Below are 15982 nucleotides of genomic sequence, written 5' to 3' on the forward strand. Positions count from 1 at the left end.
TGAAACAAAGTGGAACATTGCAAATTGTAAGGAGGTCAAACTAACATTGAAATGTTTTTCTAAATGTATTACCAATGTTTTTCAATATATAATCAAGGATTGAGCCATGAAATGAATGATTGGAATTAAATTGGGTCGGCCGTACATAAAGGTTAACTTCTTTTTGGCTGCTACCCTTTCAGTATAACCCCTGCAGAAATTTAAGCGTGCCGCTTGCTAGTAACTAGCATGCGACTAGCAGGGCGCTCGCTTAATAAGCGAGTGCATGCTAGCGAACAGTCCCTGCTCGCTAAAAGATCGCTTAACTATTACTCTGCACGCATATCACACGCTTATTAAGCTAGCCGCATGCTAGTTACTAGCATGCCGCAAGCTTGCGCAAGCTAGTCGCACGCTTCCCGCAAGCTTGGAAATTTCTGTAGGGGAATACTTCATTTATGTCTATGTCTGATTTATTTCATGTTTGTACTATTTATATTGCTTTTATACTGAGAAAAATAAATTGAATTGTATTGAAAATTACATACTTTTGATAGATTTTTTGTCATTGGGCCAAAAGAGGGGCTATTAAAAAATTGCTATGAATGCTGGGTAATCACAAACGAATTGAAAAGCCTGAGTCTTCAGAAGTCAAGCAACTGCCTCATGAACAGGCCATTGTGGGTTCAATACCAAACCAAGTCATACCAATGTCTATAAAAAAATGAGTTCTTCTGCCTTATTGTCAGGCACTCGAGGAAGATGAATCGAGAATGTTTATGCAGTGTCCACTGGAAGATGAGCTGCAGCTGAAATGGCCACCCTGGATCAATATGAGATTTTAACCATTACTATATTTTTTCAGTTATCCCACTAACACTCACCTGAGACAGTTTCTATTGAACTTGTTATAACTTGCCAGAGTAAGAATGCCACCCCATCCTGCACCATAGGACAAGAACACCTGATTGGCTGCAGAAAGCCATACCTACATATGCAAAAAAGAAATCGACCAACTACATGTTGTACAATTCTTAATATGGAACAACAGACTTAAGGCATGGTGCCACCGCCCGAGCGTTGTTGGAGCGGTCGTGGAGCGGAAGGAAAAGAGAGTCGAATTTCGCTCACAAAATTGGGGGGAAAAATCGAAACAAAAACAAATGGTTAACGGGAGCGAGCGGTGATGATTTTTTTCTCTCCGCTCCACGACCGCTCCAACAACACTCGGGTGGTGTGACCATGCCTTTACGTACCAACAATTTGCTTTGATTGATTAAAGTGTATCTCACCTTATAATATGCAAGTATACTATAACTGTTCAATAAAAATGCATATAAGTCCAAACATAAATCAAATGATTGTCATATTGCTTGATAATTGATAATTTTTAGAAAATTACAACACAATTTGAAAATAATGAACATAGAAAGATAAAGATTATTTTCCACCCCATTGGAAAAGATTAATGGAGAAAAACAAGGTTGAATTCAAACCTGCCAACTTGCTTTAAAAAACAGCATCAGCACACACAAACATAAGCCACACTCGGTCATAATGCCTACCTTGATTTAAATTCACAGAATCACACTTGAATAAAGAGATTAACAATCATTGAACATTTTGATTAGTAAATTTACTTTTGAAGATTGTAATCTAGTGTACATCTGAGATGCTTGAATTGAAAATATAAAAGCTGATTATTCTGGATATATCACATACTTGGTTCATTTCTATATTAATTAGCTAGTAGGTATTGTTTTAATATCCACTAGTTTCATTGAAAACTACTCTTAAGAACTGGCAATGATCCCAATATATATTTTTAAAGCGCATGTTTCAAATTAATATGATATGATAATCATGCACTATGAACCCACTTAACACATCCTGATAAATAAAATTTGTTTTATTTGATTATTCAATGCATGCCTGCATATTGTCCTACTTCTTGTGGCAGACTGATGATTGATTACATCAAAACCAGAGTCAAGGACACAATTTATTATTTTTTATTATAATGATAAGCACATTGCACATCTTATTTTGTTGTTCACATAATTTGAAAATGGATGTGGAAAGAAAAAATATAGCAACATGTATTTCATAATCATTCTGCTTTAAAAAATCTAACGGTTGACAATCAATCATGAAATAATTTCAAGGGGAACAATTTTGAATATTTTGTAATTAAAAATCATTTTCCAGTTAAGTGCAAATACTGAAAACATCAAAAGATAAGGGAAATAGAACATTTCACATGAAAGAAAGGTTTTCTTTCACTCCATAAAGATTGTGTTTGAACCGTACCCACTCATCAAAAAGGTGGTTTTGTTGATTTTTTTCCTCAAATTTCACCCTTCACATATAAAAAGATAAATGGGAACAGAACATTTTACAAGTCTGAAAGGGATTTTATGCTTCATGGACATGTGTTTTGAACCTGCTCTTTCAAATTTCATTTGGTCTAACATGCAATATCATGGTTGAAAGGAAAGATATTGTCATAAACTGGTATCATTTAAAAGCTGAATGTTATGACTGTATATGTGCATATTATCCCATGATTTTGTGACATTTTGACAGAATGAGAAATGACAAGGTTAGTTGATAGGGATGGGAAAGAGGTAAGCCTACACTTTGAGAGATATATGATTGATACGTTTAACATGAATGACTTTGGTATACAGGGGGTATAGAGAACAGCTCGATGTCAGTGGTACAACAATCATAATATACTCCATACATCATTTTTCAATCTTAATTATCATTAATTAATGCCAATTTTAAAAAAGGTTATCATTTTACTATTTTGAAAGTAAAAATGTCCTTAAACATAAAACATTTTGCTACATATGAGTTTTCACCATCTCATTTTAAGACCCAATTTTAAACCCTCAGGAAAGTTCCTTTGGTATACACAAAAAAAGTAAGTCCCCCCTAAAACAAACATCCATAACTTCTGAACCAATGGGAGTTATTAATATATGAACATGTAGGTAACTTTATAAGCTACCTTCTGAGTAAATGTTATGGATGTATTTTATGTCATGCTTCAGTGAGCACCACTAGAAGGCAACATTTTCACCTTTCAAAAGTCACAAGGCAAATATGACTTTGATTCCACTTTAATGGAATAAATTCCACATTCTCATGAAAAAATAGTTAGAAGGCTTGTAAAAAATACTTTCTAAAGGATGATACAACTTTTTAGTCAAAATTTCACAGTTCAATTAACAGAAGTCAAAATTTGCAATAATTTGATTTTGTTCACATTCTATCGACACAAATGATCGAATATGATGACATATTTTGGGGAAGAGTATTTTCAAATACTCATCGTTTCTTGGTTCAAGGAACACTTAGTGAAAACAAAAATGTGATTTTCCAATATCCTAGACAAGTACTGTATTGTTTAATTAAATAAGTGATATTAGGAGTGGCTATAAATGGGTGATTTTTTTGTTTTACCGTGGCAAACACTTTGTGTTCCTTTTACTTTATCTGAACATGAAATGACAATATTTTTTGCCTCGGGTCTGAGAAAAAAGTGTGCCGGGCAAAAATCCAAAATGGCCGTCAAAAAACTCCCCCAAATCAGTTTTGGCCACAACTTCTTATTTGGACGTCTTTTTCTCTGGTTTTGGTGTCTCCTCATATGTTTTTGGGGGGCAGGTAATTAGTTTTTCCTAAAATTAGTAGTTTTAAATCATTATTTGTAGAGTTGTAAGGCGATTTTACTTAAATTCACGATCTTTTAAAGCCTTTTTTAAGCCAAAAGGTAGGTTTCAGTGTCTTGTGTTTCTTGGATATTTGACGATAATAGTTGTACAGTAGCATGATTAATCATGCATGACAATGCGACAAAGATGTGTGATGTCACATGTGAACAACTTTCCCATTACTTTTCTATATATTTCATAGCTTACACTGCCTCTTTTATCATATCTAAAAGTAGATTCTTTCTTAAGGAGGGCATGTAATACAGATTTTTAAGGAATACATTATAGATAAAGAGTTTGTATTGACATGGGTCCTTCAAAAAATCTCTGACCTCAGATTTTACGAGGGGGCTTATCGCATTATGTAAGCGGGCTCTAACTTTCGCCTGGCGGCTTGCCGATTGATGTTAGATATCGTTCCTTCGCCCAAAGGAAGTGATAACAAAGGATTAACAGAGGAATTGGAAGATGGTTCTCCTTCTCTGTAATAGCTCCATGTATAAAGCATAAAAGCACATGCATATACAGTCACACCTGTGTATAGTGGCCACTTTAGACAGGTTGGCGGCCATTTTGAATTCACCATATATTGTATATACCAGGGGTTTTCAAACTACGGCCCGCAGAGCTTCTCAGTACGGCCCGCGAGACTCTGCTGGGATTTTTAAATAACTTTTAAGTCTAACCGTAATACAAGTAATGACAGTCAAATTAATTTGACTTTTAAACAAAGTTTAGTGGAGTCTTTTCTGTCTGTTCCATCTACTTTTTTATTAGATGACCAGCGCTGTTGTCACCATGTTTGGATCTACATACAGGTGCGAGAGTGCATTTTCCATAATGAACATTTCAAAGAACTAACTCATACCGAAGTACACGGAACAGTTTTCAAATAGGGGGGGGTCTGGTGTCTGTTGCAGAAAAAGTTGCATTTAAACGTAAGTCAAAAAATTAAACGTAAGTCAAAAAATTGATCGCAAGTCCCATATGCGCGCTTTTGATTGGTTAAAAATTGAGTTGCGCATGATTTTTAGAGTTGCGATTGATTGAACTCTTTCTGCAACGGGCCCCAGGTCATGCAAAAAATCACAATCATATGGTCACTTTTACGTTTTTGTACATGGTTTTTGAAAAAAGTGTGGGGCTGTCAGCCCCCCCCCCCCTTCACGGCCCCTGCTTGCCCCATCCTTGTTATAGTCTACAACAGACATGGTCTATTAATCATTCTACTTTTACTGCAAAAAATATTGATACTTCAAGACATTATCAGTCTCCCCAATACCAGGTATGTTTAGGTACAATCTACTTTCGTTTTAATGTTTTAAAGTACTACAATATGTTATTATTATTGATTTTTGCTGTATTTTGAAATCTTTTCTAATTTTGCCTGCGTTCCATATGAAACTGTTATTTGTTAGATTAAATTGTTCCCAAAATAAGGGCCAGATTGCACAAGAGGGCATCTAGGACCCCGACCGCAAGGGTCTTTGCGCTTCGCGCACATTTTTTTCTAAGTATCCACTTCACCCTGGCCCTTTCAGGTTACTTGGAGTCTCATCTGGCCCTTCAAAGAAAAAGTTTGAGAACCCCTGGTATATACTGTACAATGTACTGATGATACAGTATGTGTTTTTAAAGAATTAAGTTTTTTTTTTTTCATATAATATTGCATAAATGTATCTATTTCAAAATATCACAAAGTTGGGCTAAGTGTATGATCATCATTTTTAGAGTAAGATTCAGGTTTAGGGCAAGAAATAGCTATTCAAGCTGTCAGAGTCAAAAGTTTTGCTGAAGCTGATTTTAGTTGCCACTATACTGAGAGGGTGGGATAATGACCAAAGGATGCAAAATAAGTGGCCAATATGGCCGCTGTTATGTATAGCATTCCATAGTTGAACGTGCTGAGTGTAACATGCGCTCGCGAGTGAAACGTGGAGTTTTATAATAAAGGCTACACTGTAACGTTCATGCTCTTTCCTCATTTCCTTTATTTGAGTCCCCAAACTCTACACTGGCCATGAATGAAAATTATGGCTGCTTTGCAATTACCAGCACCATCTTCATTCTTGATCAGCTAAAGGACGACAGCGGCAATGCACTAACCAAATTTGAAGATGCCTAGAGAGCATTGGAAAAGCACTATGGGCCAAAGAAAAGTGTCATTATAGAACGGTACAAATTTCGTCAGAGAGCCCAGGGACAAGGAGAGCCAGTCAAACAATGTTACATGTCTCGGTGAGTTGGCTACAAACTGTAAATTTGGGAGCCTCAGGGATGAATTGATCAGGGACCAACTCATCTAAAAATTATAGATTCCTCGGATTCACGAACGACTGCTTATGGAGGATGACTCACTAACACTTGAGAAAGCCTTAACCCTAGCTGTGAATGTTGAGTCGGCAATGTTGGATTCAAAGACATTGAGCAAGAGTGAATACTCGAGTCTATCCGTAGCAAACCGGGTATTCGACCAAGTTCAAGCGGTCCGGTTTAATCACAAGCCTAAGGCTAAGTCTAAGCCACAAAGTGGACAAAAGCCTTGCTGGAACTGTGGAGGCAACCATTCGCGTGAGAATAAATCTGACTGCCCAGCTTTTGGCAAGACTTGCAATGCCTGCTCCACAAAGAATCACTTTGCAAAAGTCTGCAAATCATCAAAGAAAAATATTCGCCATGTAGAGAAGCCGAAAGTGAAAGCGAACATGGACAGGCGCAGACTGTATTCCATTCATACAGTATGTAGCACTTTAAGTGGGAAATTCCAAGGACTGCACATTTGAATTCAACAGGATTTCAGTGTCACTTTTGATCGGCTTTGGTGCTTAAGTATCCATTCTCAGTGACATCACTTATCGCCAGCATTTTTCAGTAATATGGCTGAAACAAGCAACCGCAAAACTGCAGTCTTACAATTCAGGTATTCCGGTTTTGGGAGTACTCACTATCCCCGTCAGCTACAAGGACGTCAGGGTAGACAAGTTCACATTCTACGTAGCAAAAGGTAGAAGCCTGATGGGAGTGAATTTGTCTGACCAGCTTGGATTTCGTCTACAGGACACATCAGGTGCACACATCAACACAGTCAAGGACATTGAATGCGAAGCGCAGTATCGTTCGCTGTTTTCAGATTTCGTCAAAATGAAAGGATACTGCCATGCACCCAGGGTAGACCAGTCGGTGCATCCAGTTTCACACAGCCTTCGCAGTCTACCGTTCACAGTTCATGAAGAAGTGTCTGCAGAACTGACACGCCTTGAAAATGACAAGATCATAGAGAAAATCATCACTGTGGATCTCGAATCTTGTCATAGCACATCGGAAGAGTGGAGAAATCCGTCTATGTTGATCTCAAGGCAGTCAACAAAGCAATCATCCCCGACAAGTATTCCTTGCCTACGATACAGGAGTTGTCATCATCTTTCCACGGATCGGCAGTCTTCAGCAAACTGGATATGCAAGTACTGAATAATATCTACAAGTGCCACTAGGAGAACGCAGTAGACATCTGACAGCATTTGTTATACATGAGGGGATATTCCAATACATGTGAATGCCATAATGCCTGAGTTCATCGCCAAGTGCCTTTCAGAAAATGTCCTCGATCCTCTCCGGCATGGAGGGCACAGTGAATCTTCTGAATGACGTTGTTCTTCATGGTCGGGATCAAGTGGAGCATGACCGACAACTTCAGAAAGTTAGAGCCCGTTTTGCGAAGCAGAATCTCACTCTCAACCGGGAAAAATCCAGCTTCTCAGCGACGGAAAATTGATTTCCTTGGCTATCACATCTCAGCCTCAGGAGTTGAGCCAACACGCAATAATGTTGAAGCGATTCCCATACTTCCAGTTCCTACAAACGCGAAAGAGCTAGCATCGTTCCTCGGTACTACCAACTTCTACCGCAAGTTCGTACCTCAATACGTGGTGATAGCAGAGCCACTTCAGAAGCTGAGGCGCAAAGATGAAGTTTGGCAGTAGAACAACGCACAGCAGGTCACGTTCGATAACCTCGAGCAGAAAATAGCATCACCACCAGTTCTAAGCCACTTTGACCCTAATGCAGACATCCAGGTCACAACCGATGCGTCAGCTGTCGCCATCGGAGCGGTGTTATCGTGAACGATAGATGGAGTTGAGCGTCCGGTCACATTCGCGTCTAGAGCGTTAACCGACACATATTCAACAAGAGAGCATGAAGCATTAGCCTGTATATACGCGTGTGAACACTGGCACATATATTTGTACGGGAGCAAGTTCACACTACGCACCAATCACCACGCATTGACGACGCTTCTTGCAACTTCAGGCTCAGGTCATCGACCGTTACATATCTACCGGTGGTCAGACAGGTTACACCAATACAACTTCAGTGTTGAGTATCTTGCATGATCGCAAAATCATGTCGCAGATATGCTGAGTCACACAAACATCCCAAGTAGTGATAACGTCAACAAATCTACAAGCGATACCAAAGAGTACGTAAATGTGGTCATGACAAATGCGACAAACTTGTTACGTGAAGTGAGCTCAAAGCAGAATCGCAAAGTGATCCAGTACTTCAGCATGTGAGAGATTACATAACTCAGGATGGCCATCTGCTATTCCTACAGAGCCATAGTGTCATACCATTATGTTCGAGATGAGCTCACTGTGTTATATGAATATGTGATAGCTCGTGGTACACAAGCAGTGATTCCGGCATCATTGCAACACAGTCTTAGAGTTAGCCCACAAAGGGCATCCTGGAATCGTGAAGATGAAACGGCATAGTAGCGAGGCCATCTGGTGGCTTGACTTGGATCGTCAAGTCGAGGATTTCATCAAGCATTGCAATTCATGTGCTACTAACGAGAAGTCAGGTCAACCACAATCCGCACCTGTACAGCCTGTTCCATGACCTCAGAAGCCCTGGCAGCATCTTCAGGTTGACGTCATTGGGGAAATTCAGGCGGTTCCCCGACATGAACGATGGGCGATTTCTTTTGGTCATTCATGATCTCCATAGCAAATGGCCAGAGATTACAGCAACAAGCTCGATCACAGCATAATCAGTCGCAAGTATACTTGACAAGATATTTACAAAATGTGGCCTTCCAGAGTCCATTACCACAGATAATGGTCCCCAGTTGGCGTCAGAGGAATTCACAAAATTCCTTGGTGACAACGGCATCGAGCATCGCCTGACAACTTGCTACAACCCGCAGAGTAACGGTAGTGTTGAGAGATTCAACAGAGTGATCAAAGAGGAATAAAAAGCTTCTCTAGCTGATAGGATGACCTTGATAAGGCCATCCATACCCTTCTATGCACCTATCGCAGTACACCATATTCGCTGACCGGAAAGACACCGGCAGAGCTGATTTGTCGCAATCTTCGAATGCCTCTTTGCGTTCTCAAGCCTCCCACATCCGCAACTGATGACACAGAGGAGAGAGCAAAAGCTATCGCGGAAAAACAGCAGAAAGCAAAAACCTACTACGACACAAGATCGCGAGTTAAGACGCCAACGTTCTCAGTTGGCCAGTGGGTTCGAATCAAGCATCCACAAAACAAGTACAAGCTTGCATCTTGCCTCTCTGCACCCCAGCAAATCATGCGAAAGCTCGGGCACAACGCATTCCTGCTCCAGGACCAGAGTAAGTGGAATGCCAGGCAACTCGTCGCTAGTCAGCCTGGGTATACCGCCAAAGAGGAATCCTTCCTTTTCCCTATGATGGAAGCCATTCAACACTGAGTATTTTTCTTTCATAATACTTACCTGTACTAATTCACATTTTATATATCATAAATGGCTATTCATTGGATAACAAAGTAAATGTAAACCTACAGTATTGTCATTTCAATTATGATATCGAAGTAATAAATCATGTCAACAATTGCCAACTTTCTTATCTTTACAACTCTATCATAAATCATATTAAAACTATAATAAAAATGAAGTACATGTATATAGCAGGGGATGTTGATTAGTGCCAAGATATACAATCCTTTTCAAATATTTTTTCTTTCAAGATATATCATTTATATAGGTGTTTGAAGACATTTTTATGAATAGACCCTACATTAGAAAGAAAATTAGCTGATGCAATTTTTTGCATGATAACCATCATTGGCAAAGACTCTATCATGAGCATGATGAGTGAAGTCTGTCAATATGATTTCTTTTTCTTTCCTGTAATACATGCATGTCACATATAGTAAGTCGACTATAATTTCTTCTTTTCCAAGGGGGATCCACAATTTTACAAGCTTTGCTTTTTAGTGGATCCCCCTCATTTCCATATCCATTTATGCTCTATATTATACTGTTTTTTTTTTACGAAGTAAGAATGCCCTTCTGTAAAATTGTATTTGATTTGTATTGTTTTATATTACTTTGTATTATGTTTTGAATGGAAATGAAATAAAAGAATTGAATTGAATTGAAAAGAGCATTTTCAAACAAAAGAAACTGATGAAAAGTGGGATTGCATTTTTTTTTTACAGAATCTCCATCGTAATATCATGATAGGCAATTTTCAAAAAATCTTTTTAAAGCTTATTCGATATTTTAAAAATTAAAGTAGTAATACTACCTGATGCCATTTCATGTTTAAAATGTAATAATGATTCAATTTTATATAATAAATTACATTCCTTTACCCTTTCCTAGACAAGATTTTAAACTTGTAGGATGTGCAAATAATCATAACTAAATCTAAGTTAAATTTAGCTCACTACCAAGACTACGCACAAATTATAGATTTTGCCTAACTCTAATCCCCTAACAACAGCTTTCGCTGCCTTCTGCGCAGTGATTCTACCCATGTTGTTAAGAGCTGATTTGTTAATGGATAATACTATACAGATTGCGATGTCAAGCATTGATCTCAGATGGAAATAATGCATTATAGCCATCGTGGCGAGATTACCGGTTGTAAAAGGGGCCTTTTGTTAGCGCAGTGTTAGTGAAATGTTACGCTAACAGCGTTTCTGTGCGGTCCATACGGGCTAACAATTAATGATGACTAATGTACCCCTGAGAAAATCTGCAGAACTGAACCGGCAATTAACTTACATTTTAACAAAATTTTTGGTCACACATGAGTACAGCAACATACTTGACCCCCCCCCCCCTCCGAGGAAGCATAGCTTGTACATGTAACAGAGTCCTTCACCACTTGAGGAAATACCGGTACTTACTTTAATATGCACAATACTAGAATTTCATCTTGGCATGGATAAGTTTTTAAATCATATATGCTCCAACATACTCCCTTATGTATAATAACTAGGATAAGGAAAATGGAAATTACTTTAGCATCTAGTAGCTTGTCAAAGCGAGGCCTGATGAAATAGAGAGCTCCATCAATAGCGCCATCCAGAGTTAGCCCTCGGATGAGGAGGATAAACAGAACAAGGAAAGGAAACGTGGCTGTGAAGTATACCACCTGAAAGAAAGTAAGATCAATATGTTTTATTTTTAATTTTGTATTACCAAAGCGTGAAGGACATATAGGGAACACTTTTTATTTTAATGGCATCCAATTTTGGAATGCCATTAAAAGGTTCTTTATTCCGAAGGTTCGTAATTCCGAAACACGTAAATTGCTTATACCTCGATGTTCGTTAATCCGAAAACGTAAAAGGGTTCATTAATCTAAACATTTGTGGCGTTATTTCGAAGGTTCGATAATCCAAAAATGAAATAAGGTTTGATGATCAGAAGGTTCGTTAATCCGAAAACGAAATAAGATTAGTTGTTCCGAAGGTTCGTTAATCTGAAAACGAAATAAGGTTTGTTGTTACGAAGGTTTGATAGTTGGAAAACGAAATAAGGTTTGTTAAGCATTTAGTTTTCGGACTAACGAACCTTCCGAATTATGAACCTCATTTCGTTTTTGGATTAACGAACCTTCCAAATTATGAACCCTCGAAAATACGAACCTTCGGAATAACGAACCTTCGGAATTACGAATGTATGCGGATATTCTTGATGAATAAAATCAATCAATCAATTTTCTTTCCATTCAACTGGAAGATTTTATCAAATCATTCAAGATCATAGTAAAAAATAATATGACAAATGTATTTTGTAAAACAAGTGGAATGACCTGCATCACGCAATTCAATGTAGCAGCAGTGCTGACTTTGAAAACTACTATAACTTGCACAAGATGTTCAGTGATACTCGGTTACTCTTATTTCCACGTTTTAAGAAGTAGACCAATACATTACAGAGATATATGATAGTAATTCAACAAATACTCCCAACGTGGCCAAAGTTCATTGACCTTACATGACCTTTGACTTTGATCATGTGACCTGAAACTCGCATAGGATGTTCAGTGATACTTGATTACTCGTATGTCCCAGTTTCATGAGTCAGATCCATAAAGTTATGATGGTAATTCAACAGATACTCCCATTATGGCCAAAGCTCATTGACCTTTGACCTTGGTCATGTAACCTAAAATGCGCACAGGATGTTCAGTGATACTTGATTACTCTTATGTCCAAGTTCTATGAACTAGACCAACATGCTTTCAAAGTTATGATGGTAATTCCACAAATATCCCTAATTTGGACAAAGTTCATTGACCCTAAATGACCTTTGACCTTGGTCATGTGACCTGAAACTTGCACAGGATGTTCAGTGATACTTGATTACTATTATGTCCAAGTTTCATGAATCAGATCCATAAACTGTCAAAGTTATAATGGTAATTTAACAGATACCCCCAAATCGGCCAAAGTTCATTGACCATAAATGACCTTTGACCTTGGTCATGTGACGTGAAACTCATGCAGGATGTTTGGTGATACTTGATTAACCTTAAGATTCATGAACTAGATCCATATGACCCTGACTATGATAGCACGTAATTATGTTTTTTTTTTTTTTATGCCTTCCCACAGAGACAAGTGTAGGTGTTATTATGCCCCATTATCGAGCAATTAATCACCCATAATTTGAAGGGCACAATAAATACCAAACCCCAGATACTGCAAGATTTTTCACATTCTTAAAACTGAGGTGGTTTCAAACTGCCTCAATCACAAGAAACCCCATTAACTTACAAGAACTTCTTCAGGTTCAAAAGTCCCAATAATTACAGATAGGGAAGGTAATAAAGTGACAAGGATAATGACTTTAAGACCAAGCTGCAGACAGTACTGGTATTTGCCTAAGTCAAGGTATTAACAAGATTAGGCTGTAGTTATACTCACTTTAAGAGTTTAACCTATTACTGGTAGTTCAAACAAATCAATAGGATTACCTTGAGGAGTACTGATTTGTTCCCAGGGGTGAATGCCCAAGTATTGGAAATAAAACGATACTCTTGGCAAGTATTCCCTGAAATGAACCCCTAAACAAGTACAGCAATATTTTATTGTTATGTCACGGGTCCGTCGGTTTCACCTTTACACATCATCCACTCGCGCAAATCGGACTCTAAACACGTAGAGTTGGGGCAAAAAGGAATCCTTTATAAAACATTTTAATTTTGTTTTATCATCCCCGCAAATTGGACCCTAAACACGTAGCTTTCCTAGCGAAATAGATACCCTTTTTTCATTATTTTTGTGTTTTTTGACATCCTTATCATGTTACATACGTAACGTGCCCTATCTTGAAAAAGACATCCTTTTTACGTGTTTTTTTTGGTCGCGCATGGTATCCACTTGTCAATGTAAGTGCCCCCCCCCCCCCCCGGGGGTTTCTTCACTCCAATCTCAGATGAAAAAGGAAACATTTTTCAAATACAAACAGACATTATTTCTGAGGCAAGTCACATACATCCTAAAAGGCAGGAGAGGATAAATTGACAGATTGTACTGACCCAACTATGACAAATGAAATAATAAAGAAATATATTTGGCACATATCCTTTGCAATATCATGTGAGAACACAAAAAAATAGGTGTAATAAAGATATTTCTCGTAATCTAATAGGCCAGCCCCCAAAACGAGGAAACAAATATGTTGGGTATGAAAATTTTCTTTTCAGTTCAGCAAAACAGATACAAGGTACTGGGAGAAATCAACTGTTCTTTTTTCTTCATGTAACTTAGCACAAATGATTCAGCTATTTATGACCAATATTAAAGGATTCTATAACCCAAAAGCAATTATTTCATTGTTTAGCATCAGTCACAGGCAAAATATTAATACCAACATACATGTTAACCCTCTATAAATCATGAAAAGTAAACCCAATGAAAATATGCATTGACCCAATAATAAACAAGCATCAATTCTAATGTTAACAATAGATGTTTGACACAGGATATCAGTCTAATTCAAATTCACAAAGTGCTAAGGTTACGGTTCAGTAAGATAGTTTTCCAATCAAATGTATCGACCTGGAAAGCAACAATTTTCCTATCAAAAAAGGAGTGTGCTAATATAACTTTTTCTAAATTGGGGATGGCCACGCATCAAATTAAATGATTTTAGTTTTATTTGCATAGTGTAGGATGGGAGGTCCTGCTTTAATACCACTACAATCATGTAAATAGAATAATAATAATAATTGGCATTTATATAGTGCTTAACGAGGGTGGCCAACCCAGCAATAAACTGGTCTCCTGTGGGGCCCTGGAATACATGATGAATACAAGTGTAAAAACATTTAAAATAAACATGTGAAATACACAAAGAAATATTCAAAATAATATCAGAAACTCATATCATAACAGAACACATTGTACAACGCCTACTTAGCTTGTTGTACGCGATCAAATGGGAGGCTGAATGTCACACATTCATACCGTTGCACACAAGACGTACCATCCAAAATGTACCATTGCATGGCTTTAGGAGGTGACGTCACAATGCGATTTCCTTGAATAAGGTGACAATGTGCGTACAGCCCGCTGGCTAAATGCGCAATGCTGTCCAAGATCATGTGCGCTTGTGGGCCCGGCTTGTGGTATTTTGCTTTTCGCTTTCAATATTTTTGCTCCCTTTTCATAGATTACTGGAGGGAAAAACTCTTGTTTTTTTCACATTTTCGCTAGATTCCGAGGCGTTGTACAACACAAATAGCGAATATTCTTATTCGTGCAATGGTGCGAGATTTCGCATTCGGTGAAAGAAAGAAACACTCTATTCAATTCAGCTAACGCCTCGTTGAATAGAGCATCTTTCTTTCACCTCATGCGAAATTTCGCACCATCGCACTCATGCCTATTCGCTATTTGTATAATAGCAAGCATACAATATCATCAAAAATAATACATATCATAATGAACACAATTAAAATTACACACTCCTGGTAATCCTCAATCATTTTCATCATCATTTCTATCAGTATGAAAGTTCTAATACAGACCTTGCCGGAAGTCTTGACACCCTTGATGATGCATAAATAAACAATGATCCAGGTTGCAATGAAACAGAGAAGAAGTTGCCAACGGATAACACCCATATCATGAAGACCATCAGTCTGATCTAATACATAGTATCTGAGAAAGTGAAACGGTAGGAAATAGAATACTCACATATCAATCAAAAAGGAAAACATACTAAGTAGGGCCGTCTGCACCATCCCGAGTTTTCAAATTAGCGCGCTATTTCTGATCTGGCAAATTATCCCGATCTGAATCTTGAGAATATTTGCAATGGAGACGCAATTATCGCGCTAGTTCGTAAGATTAATCTTGAGATTCAATCCCAAGTCAACTTGGGATCATTTGCAAAATAGCGCGCTATTTTACGAAATATCGCGCTAATTCGTAGGTGCAGATGCACTCAAGATTATTTATTCACGGCGTCAGACCACAATGCATCGATGCCTCGCTCGAGCAGGAATCGCTCTTCTTGCGAATCTCGAGATTAATCACGAACAGGGCCACTATTTCTTTTGTTTTTTATTGTTTGAATTATACAAAATTTCAATTTTTACGAATTTGATGATTAGGACCTCCTTGCCTAAAGCACAAAATGTTAAAATAATGGAATTCCACGTGTTCAGGGAGGAATGAAACTTCATTTCACATGACAATGCCAAGAAAATAAAAATATTTCATATTTCATATAATAAAATACAAAAGAAATAGTGAGTGTGTGATGTCATCAGTTCTCTCATTTGCATACCGCCCAAGATGTGCATATAACTGTTTTGTGAAATGAAGCAAAACTTTAAAATGTCATAACTTTCTTATTTTTCATCCGATTTTGATGAAATTTTCAGTGTTATGCTTGTTGAATTTTTCTTTTTATTCAAATCAAGTTTTTGTTGGGGTGGACTTGTCCTTCAAATTCAGATATGAGAATTTCTCAAATTTTCCTAA

General features: G+C 37.8%; 1 protein-coding gene across 1 annotated transcript in view; it reads right to left on the reverse strand.

Annotated features, from left to right (window-relative positions):
• The window catches only part of LOC121412006 (sodium- and chloride-dependent glycine transporter 1-like), a 36502-nt gene extending 21320 nt beyond the window's left edge, over positions 1-15182 (reverse strand). Inside the window, exons 1-3 of the mRNA XM_041604922.1 lie at positions 15022-15182; positions 10999-11133; positions 864-967 (exon numbers count right to left, since the gene is read on the reverse strand). Coding sequence (XP_041460856.1) covers positions 864-967; positions 10999-11133; positions 15022-15117 — 335 coding nt within the window. The 5' untranslated portion in view covers positions 15118-15182. The remainder of the gene's footprint in view (positions 1-863; positions 968-10998; positions 11134-15021) is intronic.
• Between the last annotated feature and the right edge of the window lie 800 nt (positions 15183-15982).

Source organism: Lytechinus variegatus, chromosome 1 (assembly GCF_018143015.1).
Source record: "Lytechinus variegatus isolate NC3 chromosome 1, Lvar_3.0, whole genome shotgun sequence".
In the NCBI taxonomy this organism is placed as follows: Eukaryota; Metazoa; Echinodermata; class Echinoidea; order Temnopleuroida; family Toxopneustidae; genus Lytechinus; species Lytechinus variegatus.